The sequence below is a fragment of the Salminus brasiliensis genome, chromosome 18, assembly GCF_030463535.1.
Source record: "Salminus brasiliensis chromosome 18, fSalBra1.hap2, whole genome shotgun sequence".
NCBI lineage: Eukaryota > Metazoa > Chordata > Actinopteri > Characiformes > Bryconidae > Salminus > Salminus brasiliensis.
This window is the reverse complement of record NC_132895.1, coordinates 22,042,866-22,066,450: the sequence shown is the minus strand read 5'-3', so window position 1 is coordinate 22,066,450 and position 23,585 is coordinate 22,042,866. Positions and strand designations below refer to the sequence as shown.

At 43.3% G+C, this 23,585-nt stretch overlaps 1 protein-coding gene across 2 annotated transcripts in view; it reads right to left on the bottom strand.

The window, feature by feature from the left end:
* Positions 1–6,400: 6,400 nt before the first annotated feature.
* The window catches only part of klf8 (Kruppel like factor 8), a 41,616-nt gene continuing 24,431 nt past the window's right edge, over positions 6,401–23,585 (bottom strand). For both annotated transcript variants that reach the window (XM_072662267.1, XM_072662268.1), the window contains exons 3-6: positions 19,066–19,534; positions 14,341–14,452; positions 11,124–11,266; positions 6,401–10,166 (exon numbers count right to left, since the gene is read on the bottom strand). In XM_072662267.1, coding sequence (XP_072518368.1) covers positions 9,985–10,166; positions 11,124–11,266; positions 14,341–14,452; positions 19,066–19,534 — 906 coding nt within the window. In that variant the 3' untranslated portion in view covers positions 6,401–9,984. The remainder of the gene's footprint in view (positions 10,167–11,123; positions 11,267–14,340; positions 14,453–19,065; positions 19,535–23,585) is intronic.

The window sequence follows — 23,585 nt, the reverse complement described above, 5'->3', positions numbered from 1 at the left end:
GGTGTTGTGTGAAGTTCATTGACTTACACATTAGCCATGTTATGTTTGACGGTGTCAAGAGACCTACAAGGGGATGTTCCCTTTGGGAATAGCACAGTAAAGCCCGTTGTGGAGGATCTGTAACGTGTATCGTATTTTCAGAAGGATTGGCATTGTCTTACAATAGTTTCTTAGCAAACTTGGTGAGGTATTAAAAGACTGATTGATTGCCTTTAAGTGGAAACCAACCAAAGTTAATGATTACCATAACCTTGACTTCAGTTTTAAGACGTATTTGTTCCAGTCGCCGGTGTTTGTTGATCTTCTGGGTTTTTTTTTTCTTCTCATCATTTTTGAATCATGAAAGAATGTTAAAGAAATTGATAGTAAACCAGTCCTGACACCCAAGGGTGCTATCTACACAAAGATAGCACCTTTCTTTGGGGATATTTCAGTTAATACATATCTTAACTGACCTGCGATGAGAGGTATGCTCATAAAAAAATGGCCTGTTTAACTTGGATTAACTTGGACATGAGAACTTCAATACAGCATACCGGTTTCCAGAGAGCAAATACCTTACTTGAGAGAGAAAAAAAAAAAAGAAAAAAAGAAAAGCATCAGTTTGAAAATAAAACAACTGGGTGGGACAGGGCTTAGCTCACGTTGAAAATAATAATTACACTGTCTGCCAAGTTCATTTACTGACGAGATCCCCTAAACAATACGAGGCGATTACTCAAGTGAGGAGCCACCCTTGTTGTTCTAGTGATATACTGTAGCATGTGTACAATGGACAGAAATGCCTGTTGGAGAGTGAAGGAGGTGCTACACCCTCGGTTTTGTGTGTGTGCATGTGTTGAACTCATGAGTGAACAAATGTTCCCTCTAACAAAATGTGCTCATCCTTGCCTGTGTGTTTCTTTCTCAGGAGAGAGACTGAAACCCTTGTAAGCCATCTCCTGAGGGGTGGGTGATAAACTCTTGGTTGCTCATTCCTGTGGCCTCATAAGCGATTAGCACAGCACAAGAATCCAGTTAAAACTTGCCTGGCTCTTCCGCATGACACTACATTAGATGAGCCTGGCTGCACAGGGATTTGTGTTCTATGTGTTCTAAGTAGTGACGTACCACAGGGCCACTGGATGCGCTCCTGATAAAAAGGCACCTACAGATTTAGGACAGTTGTTCAGTTGTACAGTTGCAGTTGAATTGAATCAACCTCCATTGCACGTTAGGCTTATTAGCAACAAGGAAGGACAATCCGAAAAGCTCAGCACAACTACTAGAACAAGTGCTTTTCAGTACTTATTAGAGCGCCTTTTGCTATTACGACCTCCTGCGAACGTGACACTAGCTTCTGGCAGCATTCCTAAAGAATCTTAGTCCGTTCCTCATATGGTCAATGGCCTCCAGTTTGGCTTTGAATCCCACCAAGGATTTCTAGATCGATGTCAAGTCAAGCGACTGTGACGACCACTCCAGAATCCTCCAACACTTCTTCTGAATCGAAGCTAAGTATGCTTGGGATCATTGTCCTGTTGGAAGTTCCAATGACGCAAAAACTTCGGCTTCCTCATAGAAGGCATGACGTTTATTCTTAGGATTTCCTGATACTTCACTGAATCTATCTTGCCCTTCCATACTCTGCAGGTTTCCAGAGCCACAGGAAGCAAAGCTGCCCCAGAGCATTAGCGAGCCACCACCATGCCTCACTGTAGGCAGGGTGTTCTTTTCGGTGCATGCTTCCATTCATTCTTCCTCCTCCAGTCATACCGCTGACCCATAGGCCCAAATAAAAGTTCCAGTTGTGTTTCATCTCTCCACAGAACAGGATTTCGGTGGATTTCTATGGTTTTAAGCAGATTGGTGCAGACTGTTCTTGTGCTTTTGGGTTAGTAAGGGTAGACTTAGAATGTCTGCTGCCACCAAATCTTGCTGCAGGTCTTTTGCAGTCACTCAAGGGTTTTTGACCTCTTGCCTCCTCTAGAACCTGGTGGCAGCTGGTGATAACTTCCCAGTTCTGCCACGTCCAGGTAGTGTAGCCAGTGTTGCTGACAAAGTTTGAACCTGCAATCTATGCTTCCAGCTGTGTCTCTATAGGAACAGTCAGGGCCTTCACCTGAACTAATCCATACAATGCCTGGAATTCACAGAAGACTTATGTGCAGTACTGCAGAATATGCTCTGATCAGCCGTAACACTAAAACCACTGAAGTGAAGTGAACAACTGGTTATTTGATTACAGTGAATTTAATTTGATATATTGGGCAGCAAGTGAACAGTCAGTCCTTGAAGGTGATGTGTTGTTAAAGCAGGAAAAAAGGTTGAGCATAAGAATTTGGACACTTTGACATGAGCCAAATTGTGAAGACTAGACTACTGGGTCAGAACATTTCCAAATAACTGGCCTGTTGGGGTGTTCCCTGTATGCAGTCAGTCGGTACATACCAAGGAAGGGCAATCTGTGAACCAGCGATAGGGCCATGGTGTCCAAGGCTCACTGATGTAATCTATGGAGGCCTCACCTCACAACTTACAGCATGGATAAAGGATCTGCTGCTAACATTCTGGTACCTGATACTAAAGGATGCCTTCAGAGGTCCTGCGGAGTCCATGCCTCAACAGGTCAGGGCTGCTTTAGCAGCATGAGAAGGGTCTACACAATATTAGGCATGAGGTTTTCATGTTATGGGTGATTCACTCCCAAATCCTGTGTATCCTACCCATTCATAACTACTGTTTTTTTGCATATGATGTTTTAGTCCAGTGGATCACTGAACTATGTGAATAAATAGCTAAAGGCCCAAACAATTATAGTTAAAGGGAACTTGTGCTGCATTCAGTTTCAGTTTGGTCTTCTTTACTATTCATAGATGTAACAAGAGTCATGCTTTTACCAAAGAATTCTTCTGACTGCATGATGAACAACAACTATTTTCATCTTCCACTTCTACTTACATTCTTCAGGAGCCATAACACATGTTAATCATTCTCCTACAGTCAGGCAGTAAATGCTGTAAAGGCTGTGTTTGGCCCCTTTTTGTTGGGTTCTTGGGGTAATGAAACTCTAGCAACCAACAATGACGTCTCCCTCTAATCTAAGAGTCTTCTGTTCATATTTACCCATGTTTATCGTGTTCTCCTCATTAGTAAAAGCTTGTCTCGTGGTACATCTGTGCAGAGAGACGTCCACTACAGTGAAAATGAATTCAGCACAGGTCACCTTTAACCATAATTAAGCCATACATGAACCACTTTTTCAGCGCTCAGGGTGCTACAGGTCGGTTCAGGAAGAGTGATAAGTCGTGACAGATACAACATAAGGGAAATATTCATAAACAACATGCAAGAACACTGTGAGTAGCAAAGCCATAAAGTGGAGTGAAGCTTAAGCTTGAGTGTCCAGTCTGACAGTTTTGCTCTTACCCTCTTACCATGACTCTTGTTACACAAGTAAACACACTGCTCCCTCTTGTGGTCACTACAGTGAAGTGCATAAAGCAGGAAAAAATAGTCGGTTAACTGTTGACTTCATGTTCTACTCAATAAAGCTACCTAAAAAACCCACCCGCAGATATATATATATATATATATATATATATATATATATATATATATATATATATATGACAATTTGTCATCTGTCATCTGTAAATAATCTGTAATAATATGATAATATAGTTTTTCCTCAGAGCTTATGACTTCTTTTATTTATACTGTGTATATATTGGTAATTTATCTACGTTTTTACATCTGAATGTCTTGCTATCCCTTTGCTGCTGTTACACTGTGAATTTCCCCACTGTGGGACTAATAAAGGATTATCTTATCATATCTTTTTATTTGTATTTATTTTTACTATTTTTATTAAATCTTTTAAATGAATATAAAACAATTGCTGTAAATATAGCTTAACATCTAAAATGTCCAGCTCTACTATTTAGATAATAAGCAGAACCCCCCACAAAAAAAAGTAATGAGGGACAGCCACACTAACTGTACTGAAATATTGCTGTTTTTACTTTACCCTAGTATTACAACACTTTTTACTTAATTACAGTTCCTATTTCTAGATATGTATCTCAAAACATTTCAATTCATTGTATTTTTATTGATATATTAATACATACATTAATACTTATGTGTGTGTCTGAGGTTGCAGGTTCGATAATTACTGATCTCTGTGTGTGACAAATTTGGTGTCCATGTGGGGTTCCTCCTCCAACTTCCAAAAACACATGCTAGGTGAACTGGACATGCCCCCTTAGTTGTTCAGGAGTACTCCTGCCATGTGCCATGTGCCATGTGCCCAAGCTCAGTTTCCCCATATCGATAAACTCACCTCAGTGTGAAATGAAACTATCCAGAACTGTGCTAAATTAAATTTTCACACATTTTATTCAGTGATGTTACTCCTACACCGACTGACTGTTCATCAGCTTGGCTAGTAACGTTAGCAGGCTGAGGTAACAGACGCTAGCAGATGTCTGTTTATCTAAAGGCCTGGGTTTCTGCCTTTCTCTGAGTATGTTTCACTACAGATGGCCCAACTTACAGTTATAAGGGACATAAAGACGTCCGTCTGTCTGCGTGATAATGAAAAAACTAGACTTGGTCAAACTGCTGAGAACAAAATTAAGGTATTGAGATTTACAGGATAAATATGTTTACAGCAGAATTCATCCGCCACTGAATTTTGACCATGGTGCTTTACAGGTCTACGGTAACCTACAGTAAAACCTACAGTAGTAATGCTGTGAAAACCACAATAATGTCTCAGTGTAGAATTACCCTAACTGGCCAACTCAACCGGCTGGTTGACTTGCATATCTGCTTCCTGAATGGGTTTATCTTTAGTAAACAAATGGAAAAGTTGCTTAATGAGGATCAAATGTATTTCTTAGTGTAACTGTTAGAGGGTTAAATGTGAAAACCTTTATTTTTTTATATGAACCCTCAATATACAGCTGGCCTTATACTTCCACGGTTAACTCAGCAGGACTGCAATACAGTTCTCTACTTCATGGATCATACCAGAGAAAGCTGTTTGGCAGAGCTGAGGTCCGGAATGGAAACTTTGTGTTTACAGGGAGCTCCTGTTAGTCTTGTTACAGACACTCCCCAACGTCCCTTCACTCCACCCCTGTCTGAGTCCTTAGAAAGAAAGAAAGAACATGGTGGAATGCAGTGACAAACCTCGGCAGATGATTGCACTGTGTATGCTCTTCCTCCAAAAGCATAAAAGGTATAAAAGTACAGGTCTTGGAATGTTTCTCTCAAATGTGAAACTGTTGCTATTGAAAGGGGTAACTTTAGATGCTGGAGCAGTTGCCTACACACTTAGCTAGCCAGATAAAGCAATAGCAAGGGGACGATTGCCTGGGATAGGATGTAAGTGTATTTTGCCCTCACATACAGTGAAAGAATGGGACGTTTGTAAGGCCAGGTTTCTCCAATGCTACACATTTACCACTTGCAGAAGAAAGAAGACAGAATGAACCTTCTGGAGTCCTCAAATCACTAAATCTAGGTAACTGCTGGTTTCTGAACATCCCTGGATTGGAGGTAGTAGTGGATTTGGTGAAAAAGAATTGAGGTCATAAAGAAAGTCACTGTGAAATAAAACTTAAGGTCTTAAGAATCCTCTTAGAATGGCATAATCGTCAACTCAGCTCAAATACCAGGAGAAGTTCGATCATTTAGCATGTGAAGACTGGGTTAGATCTTCCAGGAGGACAGCGACCCAGAGCAAGCTTTAGCAGTGGCCACCACAAGCCCTAAAACAACCTTATTGGAAGAGTCCAACCACTACTTAAGGATCTGAAGAGATTTTGCATCTACGAATGGTCTCAGATCAGCCTTATGAGAGAAGGAGCAGCACTGTTTTCATGTCAGAGCACAGAAGACCTTCATCACTGATTAATTTTCTTTTCTAATGGTCAAAAGATACCAAGGGTTCCAATGATCCTGAATGACCCTGGAAGATCTTACCAAACAATCCCAGCCAACCATGTTCATGACGGGCTCACATGGGTGGGCTAGGTGGGTTCCAGTTGGGCATGGGCTCAGAGTTGGTCTGCACATACATTTTTACTGGAATCCAGTTGGACCACAACCCAGATGGGGCCCAAGTTTAACCCCTCCTGTCACCTCCCATCACTAACCCCAGGTGGGCATCCATATGCAGAACCAGCGCGGAACCCCCAAGGACAAAACGTTCTGGTTCTTAGATGGGCTATTTTGCCCCCACATACAGCGAGACTATGTGAGGTTTGTAAGGCCTGGTTTCTCCAATGGTAAAAATGACATACTAGATATACAGGCCTTACATGGACATGTTAGCTGGGATGTCTTGATGGTTCTTTACAACCGGGTTCGGAACCTACAGTAGAAATGAAGCGACGCCACCAAAACCATCTGCACCAAAAACATTTTATTCTATAAAAGGAGTGGGTAATCACAACTGTACAGGGGAAACTGACTTTTAACACCATTTCTCACAGTATCAAAAAGCTTGTGTTTGCCTCACTGATCTTTACACATTTGTTCTGTACACATACAAAAGAAATAACATTAATTACTTGTATTATTATAATGATAACTGCATTGCACTGAGTAATATAGTACTGGCCCATAAGTTACTGCATTCAATATAAAATACCTAGGATTTTTTTTTGTTTGTTTGTTTAAAAGATGACTTTGATTTATGAGAAGCGCACATACACTCACACAAACCCCCATATATCTATATATATATATATATATATCTTTTTTAGCTCAACATTAGACTTTCTGTTTAACAAATCAGTCAAAAGTGTAAAATGAGTAAACATGCTTGGAAAGATAGGGATGTCGGCATATTTCAGTCTGCGGGACGTAACGCTTTACACTGCGGTAAGTGAAAGGGAATTTGTGGTGTTAATCAATCAATTTACCTTCAATTGAGAACCAGCAAGGCTTTATACACTCTCAACATTAAAGATGCCACATACGTTGTTTTCTGAGCGATACCACTTATGGATCCAAAAAGGGCCGTGCTGTAGACGTAAAAGTTCTTTGCTAATTATTTTTATTATTATTATTGATAAAGGTTCTTCATACTCGCATCTTGCATCATTACAAACATGGTTCTTCTTGGAACCAAAAGTGGCTGTTCCTAAGCACCATTTGTGGCAGTTTTGAAGAGCGTACTCGAGGCTTCTGACGGCATTTCTGCGGCACCAAAGTGACATAATGCCAAAGCGTTCTCATTCGCAGCTTTGAGTCAAGGGATTCGATTAATCAATCAATCAATCAATCAATCAATCATTCATAATGTGTATCTGATTACTGTATGCATCCAGAGAACGCATATATGAAGTACGTGCATGGAAAAGGCTTTAGTCTCACGCGCCGTACTGCAGAGGTCATGGATTTTCAGTGCTTACAGGCCACGTTTGTCAGGGCACCAACACACCGACATGCTCACCAACTTCACAAAAAAACAAACAAAAAAAAAAAAACGGACTCTCCATGCAACACAGGAGTACAACACATTAGGAACTTAGGAGATTTCCCAAAAAAAAAAAAAAAAAGGAAAGAAAAGAAAAGAAAAGAGAACAAGTCATAGAACCAACCAAGGGAAAAGAAAGGAATATTTCACATTGTCTAGTCAGTGTTAAAAATAGAAATCCACCCGTTACGTTTATTCAGAACTTTGATTATATACAGTATGTACATTTATTCTTTCATTTGTCATAATTGTCTGTATGCCTATGAACAGTTTAAAAAAGAAAGGATCGCAATCAAATGCATATACTTTTCTACAAAGATGTGCTTAGTAACATTTTTCGAGTTGAAGCAAGAGAATGATAGAAAGTCTGAAGATTGCTTTGCTCTCTGGACCAAAGATCGTGCCACGTTTTTGCAGACATGCAGTCAACTCTTGAAGGCTGGAATCGAAACAAGCGTCGTTTTATAGCTTCGGAGGGAGAAAAAAAAAAAAGGAAGAGAAAAAAAAGGCATAACACACTCTTCATAAACTGCTAGCGGCTGAAATCATGACCATGGCTATGAGTGCTAGCATGAGGTGGGGAGGGAGGGTACAGTCAAGGTATATTTAAAAAATACAAATAAAAAAAGGGAAAAATAAAAAAAGAATCTGCCCTCTCTCAACTGTCTCAATCAGAATCATCGGACTGTACTCAACAATTTCACCGGTTTACCACCCCCCACCCCGTCAGAGAACAGCATGGCTGGTAATTGAGCGGGGGTGGGGGTGGGGGGATTAGCGGGTTGGTAGAGGGTTGTGTGTGGGGGGGTGGTATAAGGTTAGAGTAGTTTTGCATAATCAAGTGAACTCAGGGCAGGAGCTAAAACTGTTCAATTTAAGACATAATTATTCTTGAGCTAGGTGCAAATATGGGTTTTAAGGGTGCCTCACTTCACTAGGGGGGGTCCCAACCTAGAACCCTGAGGAACTCCGAAAACCAGACGCGCAAAGCCGGGTTGCGTGTTCACTTCAATTAAGGCTCTGACGGGCTAGAAGTAACAATATGTGCCTACAACACACACTCTCTACTATTAAAACTCTGATTATGTCTTTGTTAAAAACACACACGCACACACACACACACACACACACACATATACACACAGACTTATTGAGCTCCCCCGTTCCCTGTGAGCATCATATTTGTAACTGAACATCGTTTCACAGCCTCTTGGAAACATCTGGAGGTTAGACAAAATACATCCATTAAATTAGGTTAATTCCATTAGATGGTAGAATTGTAAGGAACAAAAATGGGGGAAAAAATACTGTTATCATGCCGTACATATAATTTTAAATAATTTCTACATTTGTGGGAGATGCTCAGTGATGCCAACCCAGCATTTCAAGCTCACTGAGCCTCCACAATACATAATTTGCTTATTTGCATGGGAAGAGACTTCGATCCGTCTCAGAAAATCAACATAGTACACTAAACGACCAAAAGCCAACTGGACTACGGGGGCAAATACAAAGGTTCAATCAAAACTACACTATCCAATCATCGGAAAGTCCCAGGCCCTTCTTTAACTGCGCCTCCTCAACTGTTTGGACTGTTTGTAGCGGGCTGCTACAGCAGAACAGTATGGCTTATTAGCCAGGCTACAGTTGCAATTGATACTATGAAGAAGAAGAAGAAGGAAAAAAAACGGAATTCTATAAAAAATTCACAGTCTTGTTGTTTAGCTCCCTGTCTCTACCTCGCAGGCGGTTTCGGGGTAGGTGGTTGATAAAGACAGAACAGCAAACACCCCCTACACATTTGTTCATTTAATGACAGCAAAAACACAGGGGCGGGACATATCTTGAACTATCTTTAAAAACAAAAACAAAAAAAACCTCTTCACAAACTTTCAGCCACTCAGAAATACATACATCCACCACTACACACAGAGGCTACCTCATGCATACCAATGACCAATGTAAAGGACAAGTAAAAAGGTACAAATCAAGTGACAAGAACACAGCTTCAAGACTCATCTCTGCCCCCCTTCAAAACAATCCGAATCAATTGAGAAAAACTCCTCCTTTCCGCTCCGCTCTCTGGTTCTGCTCTGTACGGGGATGGTGCTTCACCATCTCTGGGGTCAGGGGAGGCCTTCACCCCCGCCTCTCCCTTCAGTCTCAGTTAACAGCAGTGCATTTCCCTGTAGTCCCTGTAGCGATGGGCATCGAAGCGAGCGTCAAGACGGAGGAGGAACCTGGGCAGAAGAGTGAGGGGTGGACGGGGTGGGCTGTGGCTTCTTGAAAGAGCGAGCAGGCGGCCGCGGGCGTGTACTGATGAGGGAGAGCGGCCCGAAAGCCTTTAGAGCCGCCCCGGCGCCACTTTCGACAAGTACGTTCGTTATCCAGATCAGAGGAAAAGGAGGGACAGCTTCACAGTTCAGTCCCTCTCAGGGGTGGCGCGTCTCCTGAGGAGTGGGAGGGGAGGGAGGCGAGGCTAAGAGTGGAGCAGTAGGCCGAGCCCGAGCTCACATCATGACGTGGCGCCGCCGGTGAAGGGCCAGGTGGTCCGAGCGAGAGAAGCTTCGGTCACAGTCGGTGCAGCGGAAGGGCTTGATGCCCGTGTGCTTGCGGAAGTGCCGTGTGAGCTCATCTGAGCGAGCGAAGCGCCAAGTGCAGCCCTCCCACGTGCACTGGTAGGGCTTCTCTCCTGCGGAGGACAAAAATCGGCATCAGCGAGGGGCAGAGGCAGTGCACTGAGGTCTTTCATCAGCTTAGCAGAGAGCACACAGGAAACACCTAAAGAGACGCTAATTGCTAACTACACTGGTTCTTTAACTCTTTTGGGCTGTTTGAGCAATGCCATAGGAGAACTATAAGATGTGAGTAAAGAACTTTTGCATACTGGTTTTGCAAAATGGTTCTTTATGGAAACAAAAACCTTATGGTATTGTTTAAAGAACCCTTTGTAGATCTGTCCTAATATCTTCTAGTCTCAGGTCTGATCAGTGAGCTGATTTTTGAAAAGTGTCTTAGCCAGGCCTTCTCTCTATCTGACAACTGTCTGATATTGTAACAAGCACATCTGCTTAACATTTCTTTACCCTGCACTTTCAGTCTGTAGAACTAGGCACGACGCCATGAGAAGGGGGAACTGGGTGAAGGGGTTATGCTTGGAAGGTTAGCTTTCACTTTCTAGCCTTCACTTCCCAGAGCGAGAGACGAAGAGGAACGCAGTAGTTTTGCTAAAGCTGTTTTGCCTGGACACGTAACATCAGCCTTGTGCTTGGTGAAGGTACAGCTTATGTAAGCTTTACATAACATAAGAACCACCCAATTCACATTTAAAGAGGCCAATTATGGTGAAATACACTGGCTACAGATCGCAGACTGTCGTAAAGGTTATTAACAAGGCATGCCTTGCACATGTACCTTGTGGGCCCACAAGAGCAGGCTTAACCTAATTAGAAAGAAATCACGGATTACGGTTCACCGGGGCTTTAAGTATACGATAAGCCTTTCCTCACCTCATTGGCTCGTGGCAGCCCTGGTTGTCAGATAGCTCCTCTTAACTCTCTCATTTTGTTTTGTTTTAGCTCTTTTTTACTGATATCCACACTTGGGGAGTTTTTTTTATTCTCTTAAAAAGGAACTACGAGTCACAAACCTGTGTGTATCCTACGATGGGCTTTTAGATGGGAGCTCTTTGTGTACACTTTGTTGCAGCCGTCATAATCACACATGTGCACGCGCCGTCTCTTCATGTCCGGGGAGTCAGGGTCTGCTTGGATGTCGACGTCTGTGTTTAAACTAAAGAGAAGAGGAGAACAGATGTTAGGTTGGACTTTCCAGCTTGAAACACTGTACCTTACACACATGAATAAAATCCATCCCAAACACCAACTTTGATTTTGGAATGAATGACTGAATGAATTTTATGGAAAGAGCCAAAAAGTAAATGATTTGACTACAGGGCTGAACGTGCATGGATACTGGATCTAGAGCATTCATCCACTCACATCAACCATAAGATGAAATATTAGAGGTGGTTTTGGTGGTTACTGGAAGTCTACTGGACCTGTTTTATGTTCAGGACAGTTTTGACCTGTCTTGTCAAAGAGTCATGCCTCTGAGCTTTAATAAAAATAATGAATTCATTCAATAATAACAATAATAATTAATAATTAGCAAGTACTGATTACGTAGTTATTGAATAATGAATAGTTATTGAATACTTAGTTATTGAATCATTTATAGTTATTGATACTTATTGAATAATTAGCAGGTATTGAGTAATTAGTAGGAACTAAATTCTTAGTTTTAATTGAATAAATAATAGAGATGAAAATTTTTACTATTTGTATAATAACTACTAATAATTGAATAAGTCGTATGTACTAAGTACACAGTAAGTACTGAATTAGTAACTGAATAGTATGAAACTGTGTACTGAGAATTACTACTTGTATTACTACTAATAAATACTAGAAACTGAATAATATGCAATGGTGCTGAGGTTCAAGGGGTTAAAAGAAGCCTACGGCGCATGTTGCAGTGAAACTTTCCAGACACCTTCTCAGTGTTTGTCTGCATCGTCCGCAGCACTCTCTATTACCTCATGCTCCCCGATTGATCCAATCATGTAATGGGCACTGGTGGGAATAAATTAATTTCTGTCCACTCCAGCACAAATACTCAGAGTCTGCTCTCTTCTGTGCCATCAGTCAACCGCTTTTATTTGTGCACTTAAAAACACGGGTGATTACACAGTACTGCAGTAAGTATGCAAGATCTTAACGATACAAAGTAATAGCCTAAATGGTGGGACGAGTCAACTGAGCTCCAGAAAGTCTGAACTTAATTTAAAGGGGCCCTAGAATGGAGAACTCAATTTTTCAGTAAGTGACATACCATGAGCCTCAAACACGGCTGGGTCTGCATTCAAATGCAAATCCCATATAAGCCTGTGAAACCGGCCAATTCCAAAAGCTCAAAACTGACAGTCTTGACTCATCGATATTTACGCCCCCAAAGTGCACATAAACACAGCTCATATTCTAGCTCTAGTTCAAGATGGCAGCGCCAGAGACAATCTTTGCCATGACTGTTTATTAGTAACACCGGAGAGCAGCACATAACCACATCCTCTGCAGGATCTCAGAAAAGACACAAACCAGGCCTCTGAGTTAAAGAAGTGAAAGCACAGGATACAAGAGGCTAGCCCTAGATGAGGCCACTATCAGCTATCAGGCAGAACAGCAGCAATATCCATTAGGAATAATTACTAAAAACTGATCAAATAAAAATATTGAAATAATAATTAGTGAAATTAGTCCAATTCTTCTAGAAGCGCTAAGAAGAAGCTATAAAGTGATTATGCTAGCGCTGTGGCTTAAACATGTGGCATCAGTGTGAGACATCAGTGTATTCTTGTAAAGATATGCTTACGTCATCTGCGTACAAGTTTAAATAACAATTTATGTATTTTGATGGTATTTTAAAATGCGACACCTCCAGGAACAACTCTTCTATTCCAACTCACCTATTCGGGTGCTGTAATAAGTCTTTAAGTACTGTGAGGCTGTGATGTCATATTTTTGTTGTATTACCCATTCCCAACAACATCTAATCAAATTCAGTGCTCTTATGCCTTCTTAAAAACTTAACTAAAAAGGTACAAGAACAACATTTCCAGTATAAAGCAATGCCCACCAACTCGACTACGGCAAACGAGGCACACCGATTACATCTATTACAAGTCTCTAGCCCTCGTCTCAATTTCCCCATCTAGTGCAACTGCTAACCAACCAACTAACTGCTTTCTTTTGCTGGTTAGGATTCTTTTTATTAGCAGCTCTGTTGTGCTGCTCTAGCCCTTCATCAATAGTCACATTCTGATCACAGGACCACTTCTGGCACAATTGGCTGCCCACCAATTCTTCAGACATTGCCTGAGAGTGTAATACAGCTAGTGGTAAAATAAAACACGACCTTAAAGTTTTAAGAATCTGCCAAAACCCAGTATAGCTGTCACGCACAAGGCTGAACGAAATCAGATTTTACAGTACGCAACTGTAAATGTTCATTATTACAGTAAAGGGATATTAGGCACTTGGGTATCCATATGCTCTGGCCTGGAAGACCACCACCAGAGGGGGCTAATGAGTGTGAAAGTTGAAATTCCATACAGCTGGAGTGCTTCCAGTCCAATGCTGATCTCTCTCTCTCTCCCTCTTTCTCTACACTCTCCCCTTTCCCACCCCAAGTACCCCTCCCCCTCGATTTTTTCAGCTCGTCTCTTGCTCCCCTCCTTTCCTTCCTCTCTCTTTCCCTCTCTCTCTCCTCATGGCCTTGCCTCACCCCTCCCTGCCTGCCAACCAGTTCACTCCCTTTTCCCTAACTCTCCCCCACTCTCTCTCTCCCTCTTCCTCAGTCTCTATCTGCTCGTCGCTCTCCCGTTCTATCCACACACACTTCAGCATGCTGGCAAAAGTAAAGATTTCAGTCCAGCATCCTGTCTTTTTCTCCTCCACCCCCACTTTTCTCCTTCTTTCTCTCTCTTTCCCCCTATTACTCCCTCTTTCAGAGCACTTATAAGGAGGTGTGACGGCAAACCGTGTTACATAACCTTGTTTACACCCAGTTTGGAGAGAGAACCCTGCCCAGCAACACACACACACACACACACACAAAGTACATGCACCCAGAAGAGCAGAGCAGTGGTGGTGCTCCAGCATGCTGGGGGGGTTATATAAGTGTCCATAGCAGTGATGCGGTCATGCCATTCTAGTGGGACTTGACACACACACATAAAACACAATTACAGGCCTATAGAGACTGTCCTAATTGAGATCACACACCTACATCCAGGCACACACACTCACCTGTTGTCGATGCCCTGTGTCCTGAAGGTGGCTGATCCGGACTCTGTGCCGCTCTCCGCATCGCTGTCACTCTGGTACTCTACTGGAGAGGTCGAGCCAGGCTTGATTCGCACTGAATACGCAGAAAACAGAGAGAGAGAAAGGAAAACAAAAGATGAAAAAGAATGCATATTTTATCCAACAGAAGAAAAAAAAAATGTCTTGAATGGCCGACACTTCAAGGCTAGGTGCGTTGGTCTCTGAGCTGGGTGTCCAGAGAAGGCACTTGAAATGACCCCTTAAACCAAAACACAGCAAGTCACACAACATCGCCTCCAGAACATGACCGGACCCCTTCTTTTCTCCCATTCAGCCCAACTGGTGAGAAGCTCTCGTTAAAACTAGGTGTGGCCGTGGAATGCACACTGCTCCTCCAGCACGTCCATGAGAGGGAGAAACTGTTCAATCAGCCTCAAAGCTTCCAATTAAAACTAGGTGTGGCCGGTCAGGATGTGGGCTGAGCTCTCTTTAGGGGCAACCTTTAACCCCCTGGAGGGAGGAGGGAGGAGGGAGGTAGGAAGGAGGGGGGGGCAAGAAGAGCAGAGGCAGCTCCTCGCTGTTCAAAGTTTATCTTCTCTCGGACGAAAGGGGGATGGGTACAGTCCATTGTTTGTGGTAGCTAACTCTCACTATTCAAAAGCAAAGCATCCCATCTCCTCGCTACACACACACTCAATCGGCTATGTTTCGATATCAGATTATTTTCAGACCAAAATCAGCCAATATGTCTCTAATTTAGCCCAACCCCAAAGCCGATCAGATCATGTTTGCGAGTTAAGGATTACAGCTTCTCTGTCAAAGGGCACCGCAGTTCCTTATTCAACCACTAGGTGCTACAGAGAAACTATAGAGCTAACGCACAGCTGCAGCAGCTCATTAAAGCTAGTGTTGAACTCTGGCCACTCAGTCAGTCTGGCATTTATTATTATTTATTAATGTATTAATATTTTTATTTTACAGTTTCAGACCCAAATATTCAGACTCAAAACCCAAATATGTTAGAATGTGTAAAATGACCACTACTCATTAGCGAAGCACAGTAACGACTCTTAACCCCACTAACCGGATACTCACTGAAAGTAACAGGCCAGTGCAGTGAGAATCGTAAAATGTAAATGTAAACGTGGTTGATTCCAAAAAGTACGTTTCATCTTTAGAGACAGTACAGGAACATTACAGAAGCCATGAACGATAATGCATTACCAAGTTTGCCTGGAAAGGTTAATGTGGCATCCTGCCCCGCCCTCAATCAGTACTAGCTATTGGCCGATCAAGCTGAAAGACGCATGCCAATCAGTATCAGCACCAAAAACACTAATATTGCCATCTCTAGTTATTTTTGCATATATAGCTAGTCGTAAAAATATAGTTCGGTCCAAAACTAGCTGTTTGAGAGATATGAAAGATGTATATGAGTAGTAAAATTACCAAATATTTAAGATGGGTGGGACACTGACAACATCTACTGAAGCTCATGTTCAGACATTTCTAAAGTGGTTCAGAGTCCATACAGTTTGAGGGCATACGGTCATGAAAAACATCTATATATCTATATCATACATTTTTTATCACAAATGATCATAGTCAGTATTATATTCAACAGAAATGCAAAATAAAAAAATAAAAAAATTATATATATAATTTTTATATATATATATATATATATATATATATATATATATATATATATATATATATATATATATATATATACACACACACACAATACATAAACTGTATATGCCCCACATCCGGACCTCTCTTTGTGTTAGCACAAGTGTGTGCATGCCATTTCTACACCAGTATTCCACACAGCTCACTTTCTCCTCCACCTCCATATTTTTCCACACAAAAAGCTAGTGAAACTAATCCTCTTTACAAGCCACTCCAAAGGAGAACCCCACCCAAAAAACATAATTTGTCATGCTAGTCTTCATACTCATACCCATTACATTTCACTCGGATCTAATGAACTGGGTGCAGAGCTCGGACCAGCCCAATTCAAAGCTTTTCGGTAATGCCCAGAGAAGACTCCTCCCAGTCTTTTTTTAACTAAACAGTAAAAAAAAAAATGCAGGAATTCTCTCCATTTCCCAAAGATTAGCCCAGAGTCATGTTTTGCCATTAAAGCCCCTCCGCATCGAGTGTCATTCAGTCGTTTTTATGCTCATTTCCTTTCATTCTTTGCAGTATTCACTTATTTTTTGTCATCATTTGGATCAGTTTCCTTCTTGGCCTCTTCTGGAGCAGAGTGGAAAGCTGTGAAGTCAAAAGGGCAATGCGAAGAAAAAGTCCAGAGGCGGAGTTCAGGCGAACCATTTCGGCCTGAAGACTTGGGGTGGGGGGTGGGAGTCAGCACATGTACCCGGTGACTCCTTCATCTGTATAGTACTGAAAAAGGCTTCCTTAACTCGTGATGATATACAGAAGCTATATAGAACCTTTAAAAAGTGGTACCATCTACAAAATGTTTAACAGCAATGTGTGAAGGACCTCTTAACCAGGCTAAGAACCATTAAAGTCTCTTAAAAAAAAGAACCCATGAAGAACCAGGGAGTTCAACCTCGCAATCTGCTGAAGCTTCATTTTGCGAACATAATGCTAAATGGTGGCTACTGGCTTACATTCATTTTCAGCGACACAAGCTAATGCTGCTAAATAGTGGCTATAAGGGATGGGTCTGGGAACGCTAGGTCACGGTACAGGGCCACGGTTTGGTGCATGCAGTCAAATGGAGAATACAAGGTACACGAGTAAAAAATGGGGTCTACGGTACCTTCACAAGCACACACAAGCCACCCGAAAACCTTAAGCAGTGAACCGCTGGATTCGGCTGGTGTTGTGGGAACTGTAGTGCTTTAGGAATATTGCTATGGTACCTGTAGTCTTGTTCGCTACCCCCAACAGCTCCTGCTCTAACCCCGCCGCCTCCACTGTTGCACCGTACTGTACTTTTGTGTACGATTACATTTATCATCGTGATAACTTTTGCTATCATGATGGACATTATGCTTTTTTAAGCATATCAATGATATTGTTAGGGTTTAATGAGCACTGATCAACTGCAGGTTTCATTATTAACAGTGTAATTACAATGGTACAGCAGATGTTAACTAAAAAAAGCACCGTATTCAGTACTGGAGAGTATCGGAATAGTAGTTTTTAAGATTTAAGATTTATTTAATCTGTGATAGCATGTATTGTGATAAATATTGTGTATCGTGAAATTGTCTTTAAATATCATAATATAGTAATATTTACCATATAGCCCACCCATAATTACACCTCTAGTGGCTATTAATTTACATTCATTTAAAATTAAACTTCATTGCTTGTATTACATCCAAAGATTATTAATGAATAATTGTGCAAAAAACAACATCAACTGGTTGATTACTTCTTCCAGCAGCTGCAGCGAAAACACTGCAGGTTCTGACGTAATGTCGACCACAGGTGTCAATTCTAAGAGTTGCACCCCCCCCCACATCACATCCACCATATGAAAGGCAAAAGTGTTTAAAAAATGTAAGAAATGAGTCACTGCCACGTCCATGTGACACTGTTCTGCAGGTTTGGCTGAGGCACCTTTTTGTCAGTGAAAGCTCCTGGCTTTTGTTTCAGGCTTTTGTATGTTGGCTCTCTCTTTGGTGTGCGTGAACATGTGCTTGTGCGCTGATAATGTGATAAGGATGTGCTCAAAGCTGTAAAAAAAGGCCGAGAGGGAGGGTGTGACTGTGCAAGAGAGGGAGTGGTGAACCAGAGGGTGGAGACAACCCCCCACCAGAGTCAGGCACTAAAAGACTAGTCTAGTACTAATAATGCTCTCCTGCAGCAACAGCCTCTTTTTTCAGGTTCTCTCAGGTTCTGGAACACTGAGACAATGCTGCGAGGAGGATTTGATTGCATTCAGCCACCATAGCTTTCGTGAGGTCATCTACTGATGTTGGATGATTACTTCAACCAATCATAACGGTACTCAATGAGAACCACAGCCTGGCACCTGGCACTGGACATGGTGACCTTACAGCCATTTACAGCTATAATTCTCCAGTGTGTCCCATTCCATGGGCAATGCTTTAGAATAATGCGTAAAGTGTTTACAATGGAATGATTGTGACAGCAGCAGGTGCACATAACAGGAGTTAAATTCACTCAACCTCAATTGAGAAGGGTGTCTGGAAACTTTTGGACAGAGTGTATTTAAATCATTTACATCTGTTTGCACCTCTGAGTTTGGTTCTGGCTGTGCTGTTAATTTAGTTTAAGATCCAGTCCTGCAGAAGACAATACACTGAGTTCATCAGCTAATTAACACCACCACCTGTGTTTGAACGAGCTTGATCTGGCTTATGACCCAAAAAAATCTGGCCTGATGGGCCACTTTACAGATCTGTCCGACTAGATCAGGAGATCTGGACATAATTAGGTATGTAAATGCCTGAAGACTGTTGACCGATGTGCCCTAGACGTGTAACTAAACAAATTCAGTTAAGCTCAGTTAAGCTCAAATAAGGTCCCTAAACAGTCCTCAGCCTTGTTAGTCCTCCACCAGAACTTCCACAGTTCCCTACAAAGGGAACACATGCTGTCAGCTACCTGACACCAAGGCAGTGTGTGCTATACTAAATAAACCAGTGAGATGGAGAAGAGAGAGACAGGTAGATTAAGGCGGACCCCAAGCCATACCTGATCCTTCAGAACGTCCATCGCTTCCTATGAGGGGCACGGTGATAGCGGCGGTGGCGACACCGTCGGTGGGCATGGTGGTGTAGACCACGGGCAGCGACTGCACCACCACGGGGATGGTCTGCAGCTGGCCCACTTTGCTGGGCATGTTGACGGAGGGGATGGTGTGGATGACGTGCAGAATCTGTTGACCGCCCACGCCCTGCGTGGAGGCCAGGATGGAGCCCGGCGACAGCACAGCTGGGATGGCCGTTCCCGTGGCGATGCTGGCAGGAGCCGGCAGCGGATTGGCCGGAGCGATGGTGGGGGTGGAGACTGGGAGGGAGGGCCGGGGCTTGTTGAGGGACAAGTCCACGGGCTCTGTCTGGTCGGCGTCGGCCGGGTGCGTGTCGATGACGAAGAGGGGAGGCGGAGAGGACTTCAGTTTGAGGTCTGTCGGCTCGGGGCAGTCATCTACAGGCTCCTCCTTCTATAGGCACACAGAAGAGAAAGAAAAATAAGGCACGGAATAGAGGAACTGAAAGAATATGAAAACATTTGAGGGACAAAAAAAAAAAAAGAGGCAGGAACAAAAGAGAAAGACAACAAGAAAAGGTCAGTGAGAGGCCAGAGAGACGATCAGAGAGGAGAAAGGAACAGAGAAGGCCGAAAAGAGGAAACAGGAGGTACAGAACAGAAAGCAGAAGACAAGTCGAAACTAAAGTGCTGGAAGATGAGGTTGAGACAGGAAAGAGCAGCAAGGACAGCAGGAGGAGACAGGTCAAGAGGACACAGATAGAACAGAGATAAGAAGGAGCGAAAGAATAGACAAAGGAATGAGGAAACCGAGACTGAGACCACAAAGCAGGAGAGAAACCGAAACAGGACAAGCAATAGAAAGGTTGGAAGATGAAGATAGAGTCGCACAGATAGAGGGAGAGGAGGAGCAGAGGGAGGAGGTGATTGGCATGTGATCGGATGGCTGGAGTGTTGGGGAGCTGAACGCTGGACTGGGCAGAAAGTTCTTCAAGCTCAGGAACAATGGCTGGCCTGATGGGGCCTCAATGCAGTAGAGGAGCAGGCCTGGGTCTGGCACAGGTCCAGCCCAGTCTTGTCCAGCCCAGCCCAGCCCTGCCCAGACACACAAAGCACTAACTCACATCGGCTACACAAATACAGACATGACGTACAGCCCAAACTGGAGTTTACACACTTGAAGAACCATTTGAAGCCTCTTGGTTTTTAGGATAGATGCCACAAAATAATAAAGGACCATGTGCAACAGAGATGCATGTATGGGGGTAAAGGTTCTTCACACACACTCAACACATTTCTATTACAATGGTATCATCTGAATTTTTAAGAGTGTATGTACATGCACTTATATGGACAAAAGTATTGGGACATCTGCTCATTCCTTGTTTTGTTTTTTTCCTTCTACTGTCTCTACTGTCCAGGGAAGGCATTGCTGTGAGGATTACATTGCATTCAGCGACAAGAGCATTAGTGAGGTCAGGATGTTGGATGATCCCAAGTATGGATGAAGCACAATCATTCCAGAGAACACCGTTTCACTGCTCCACAGCTCAGTGCTGGGGGGGGGGGCTTTATACCCTTCTAGCCCAGGCCTAGCATCAATATGTCGAGGTTTATCTGAGAGTTTATCCAGAGAGTCTTTTTCTATTGGCATTGATTTTTCTACAGGGACTTTGTGTGTCATCACAGGGTGCATTCATTAGAAGAGGTGTCCACAAACATCTAGACATACTGCATACATGCGCGTGTGTGTGTGTGTCTGTGTATGTGTAAGTGTAGAAGAGCTTCGCTCCAACAGTCCCCCCAGCTCAGGGCTATAAGATCATGCTGCAGAGAGGTTTTACTTAGTAGGACCCAGAGTGCAGGCCATGGCAGTGCCTTCGAGAATTCAACCAAATCTTATTAGGTCAACGCTAACAGCCAAACACCTCATTACAAAACACAGCCTGAGTAAGCTGCGTATGCCACTCGAGGCACTGGACTCGCTAGAAAAAGCCCTTTACGGTTACATTGCGGCTGTCTGTTTCGTGAAGCCCCTGTAAAGCTAGCACTGAACGCCAAAGCGGGAGCTCCGTGCCTTCGTTAATGAGGTCGCTGGAGTTCCACGCACTAACGAAGGGATTACACCGTTTCCGGTTCACGGGGCAAGGCACTGAACTGCCATAACTCAGACAAGAATTCAAGCGGTACAGGCCCAACACAGGAGAAACTGGGGTGAGAGAAAGGGGCCAAATGAAGCAGTCAAGACCCATACCTGCTCCTCACTGTTCGAGGAGCTGATGGGAATAGAAGGTGGCCAGGTCTAGCCGAGGGGCTGCAAGGGAAACAGACGCAGGAACGAGTACGAAAACGAGAGAGGGAGTGGGCAGGGTGCGGGAGCAAAACAGAAAGCTAGAGAGAAAGAAAGAAAGCAAGCAAGAAGAGTGGGTGGGAAAGGCCTCTGGTTGCCATGGAAACTGGGAGGTATCAGCTGACTCATTTTTTCCCCCTTCGCTCCCTCGTTCCCGCCCCCTCTCTCCCTCTCCCTCTTTCTGGTCCTCCACCCTGTCACCTCACCCTCTTTCGATCCCCACCCTTCCTCCACTCCACCTTTCTCCTTCTTCGCCTCTCTTCTTTCTCTGCTTTCAGCTGTGTGTGAATATATATATATATATATATATATATATATATATATATATATATATATATATATATATATATATATATATATATATATATTATTTTCCCACCCGTCCTCCCACCCCCTGCTCAAGGCTCACTTCAGTTTGGGAGGGAAAGGCATCAGTAAAGTGACCTGATTCTTATCAGGTATCTGTGCATGGTGTTTAACGTACGTTCAATAGCTTTTGTCAGCTGCCAGCTAAATACACTGGCGAGTCGATAAGATGCCAGCTAACGCTCTAACAAAACCCCGGCGCTGAATTCAGTGCTGGAAGATTGGGGGCGGGCGGTAATCTCTCGTGATCATATGCAGTACATGTGTGTGTGGTGTGTGAACAACACCTGTATGCAGGCAACAAACAGTAGCTGTATGAGAAACATGCCTTATTTTAGTGAAGTAGTCCAGTGTCAGTTAAACAGTCTGAAGCACAATAAGTACATCCACCAGGAAATCCACCAGGATCACCAGCACTACGTCAGACACGAAGGTCTGGCTTCTCCAAATAATGGATTGGGGAGTATTAGCCATTGTAGGTGGTAGTCTACTGTAGCATAGTTGGGTAGTAGGTTGGTTTAGCGTTTTAGTGGGTAGTAGGCTGGTGTATCGTGGTAACGGGTAGTAGGCTGGTGTAACATAGTAGTGAGTAGTACAGTAGGCTGGTGTAGTGTAGTAGTGGGTTTTTAAGCTGGTGTACCATAATGGCTACACCAGTGGTGTAGCGTACTAGTGGATAGTAAGCTAGTGTAAGGAAGTAGGCCTGTGTAGGGTAGAGGGAAGTAGGCTTGTGTAGGGTACTGGGAAGTAGTCTGGTGTGGCATAGCAGGTAAGCAGGCTCATGTAGGGTAGTGGGTAGTAGGCTGGGGTAGCATAGTAGTGGGTAGTATAGTAGGCTGGTGTAGTGTAGTAGTGGGGTTTAAGCTGGTGTACCTTGTGGCTACATCAGTGGTGTAGCATAGTAGTGGATAGTAAGCTAGTGTAAGGTAGCAGGCTGGTGTAGGGCTCATGTAGCATAGCGGGAAGTAGACTGATGTAGTACTATGAAATGAAGACATCCGAATGATCCAGTTGTTTTTAGTCCTCACAAGATGGCGTCTTGTCCCAGCCGCATGGGTGTGTGCTCAAGTTCCAGTTTCCCATCCTGATGTGATTCAGAGATCATCACGCATCCCAAGCAAACAGAACATTCCCACATATTGGATACAGATGACTGATACTTCATGTTTTGCAAGGCAGCGCAAACCAGCCAATCTAACTAGCTAATCTGATGAGCCTGAGAGGAGACCACGATGAAAGAGCCACGGAAGAAGCCCCCCAGAAAGGGATATTTCTGTACATTTAATTAAAAAGTGCCAGATTAGCAGCTAAGTACAAAGTGGCAGCACAACACTCCCAAAAAAAAAAAAAAAAAAAAAAAAAAAAAAAAAAGGAGTGCTGCCAGATGGAGTTGGTAGCCCTTTAGAGCAGCGAGGCACGGACGTGAACACCAAAGGTGTTCAGCATCAATTGGTTTGTGAGTCCATGCAGCTACAACGGGTGGAGGACAAGATCAGCTTTCGAGGCCTTTCTGGTCCGTTGCCTGATCTTGATCCTCCAGAGTGGTCCGACTACATCAGACTACAATCCGCAGGATCAGCTCCTCCAAGCCAGAGGAGATGGAGAAGATGGAAGAGGGAGTTTCTTTAAGTAAAGGCTGCCAGAGAAAAGAAAGAACGCGGCACTCTTTTACAAAGCTGCCCCTCTCCGAGCTAAGCTCCTACTACTGCACTGCAGAACGAATGACTGAGCGTTAGTGCGTGTATATGAGAGAGAGAGAGAGAGAGAGAGAGAGAGAGAGAGAGTGTCC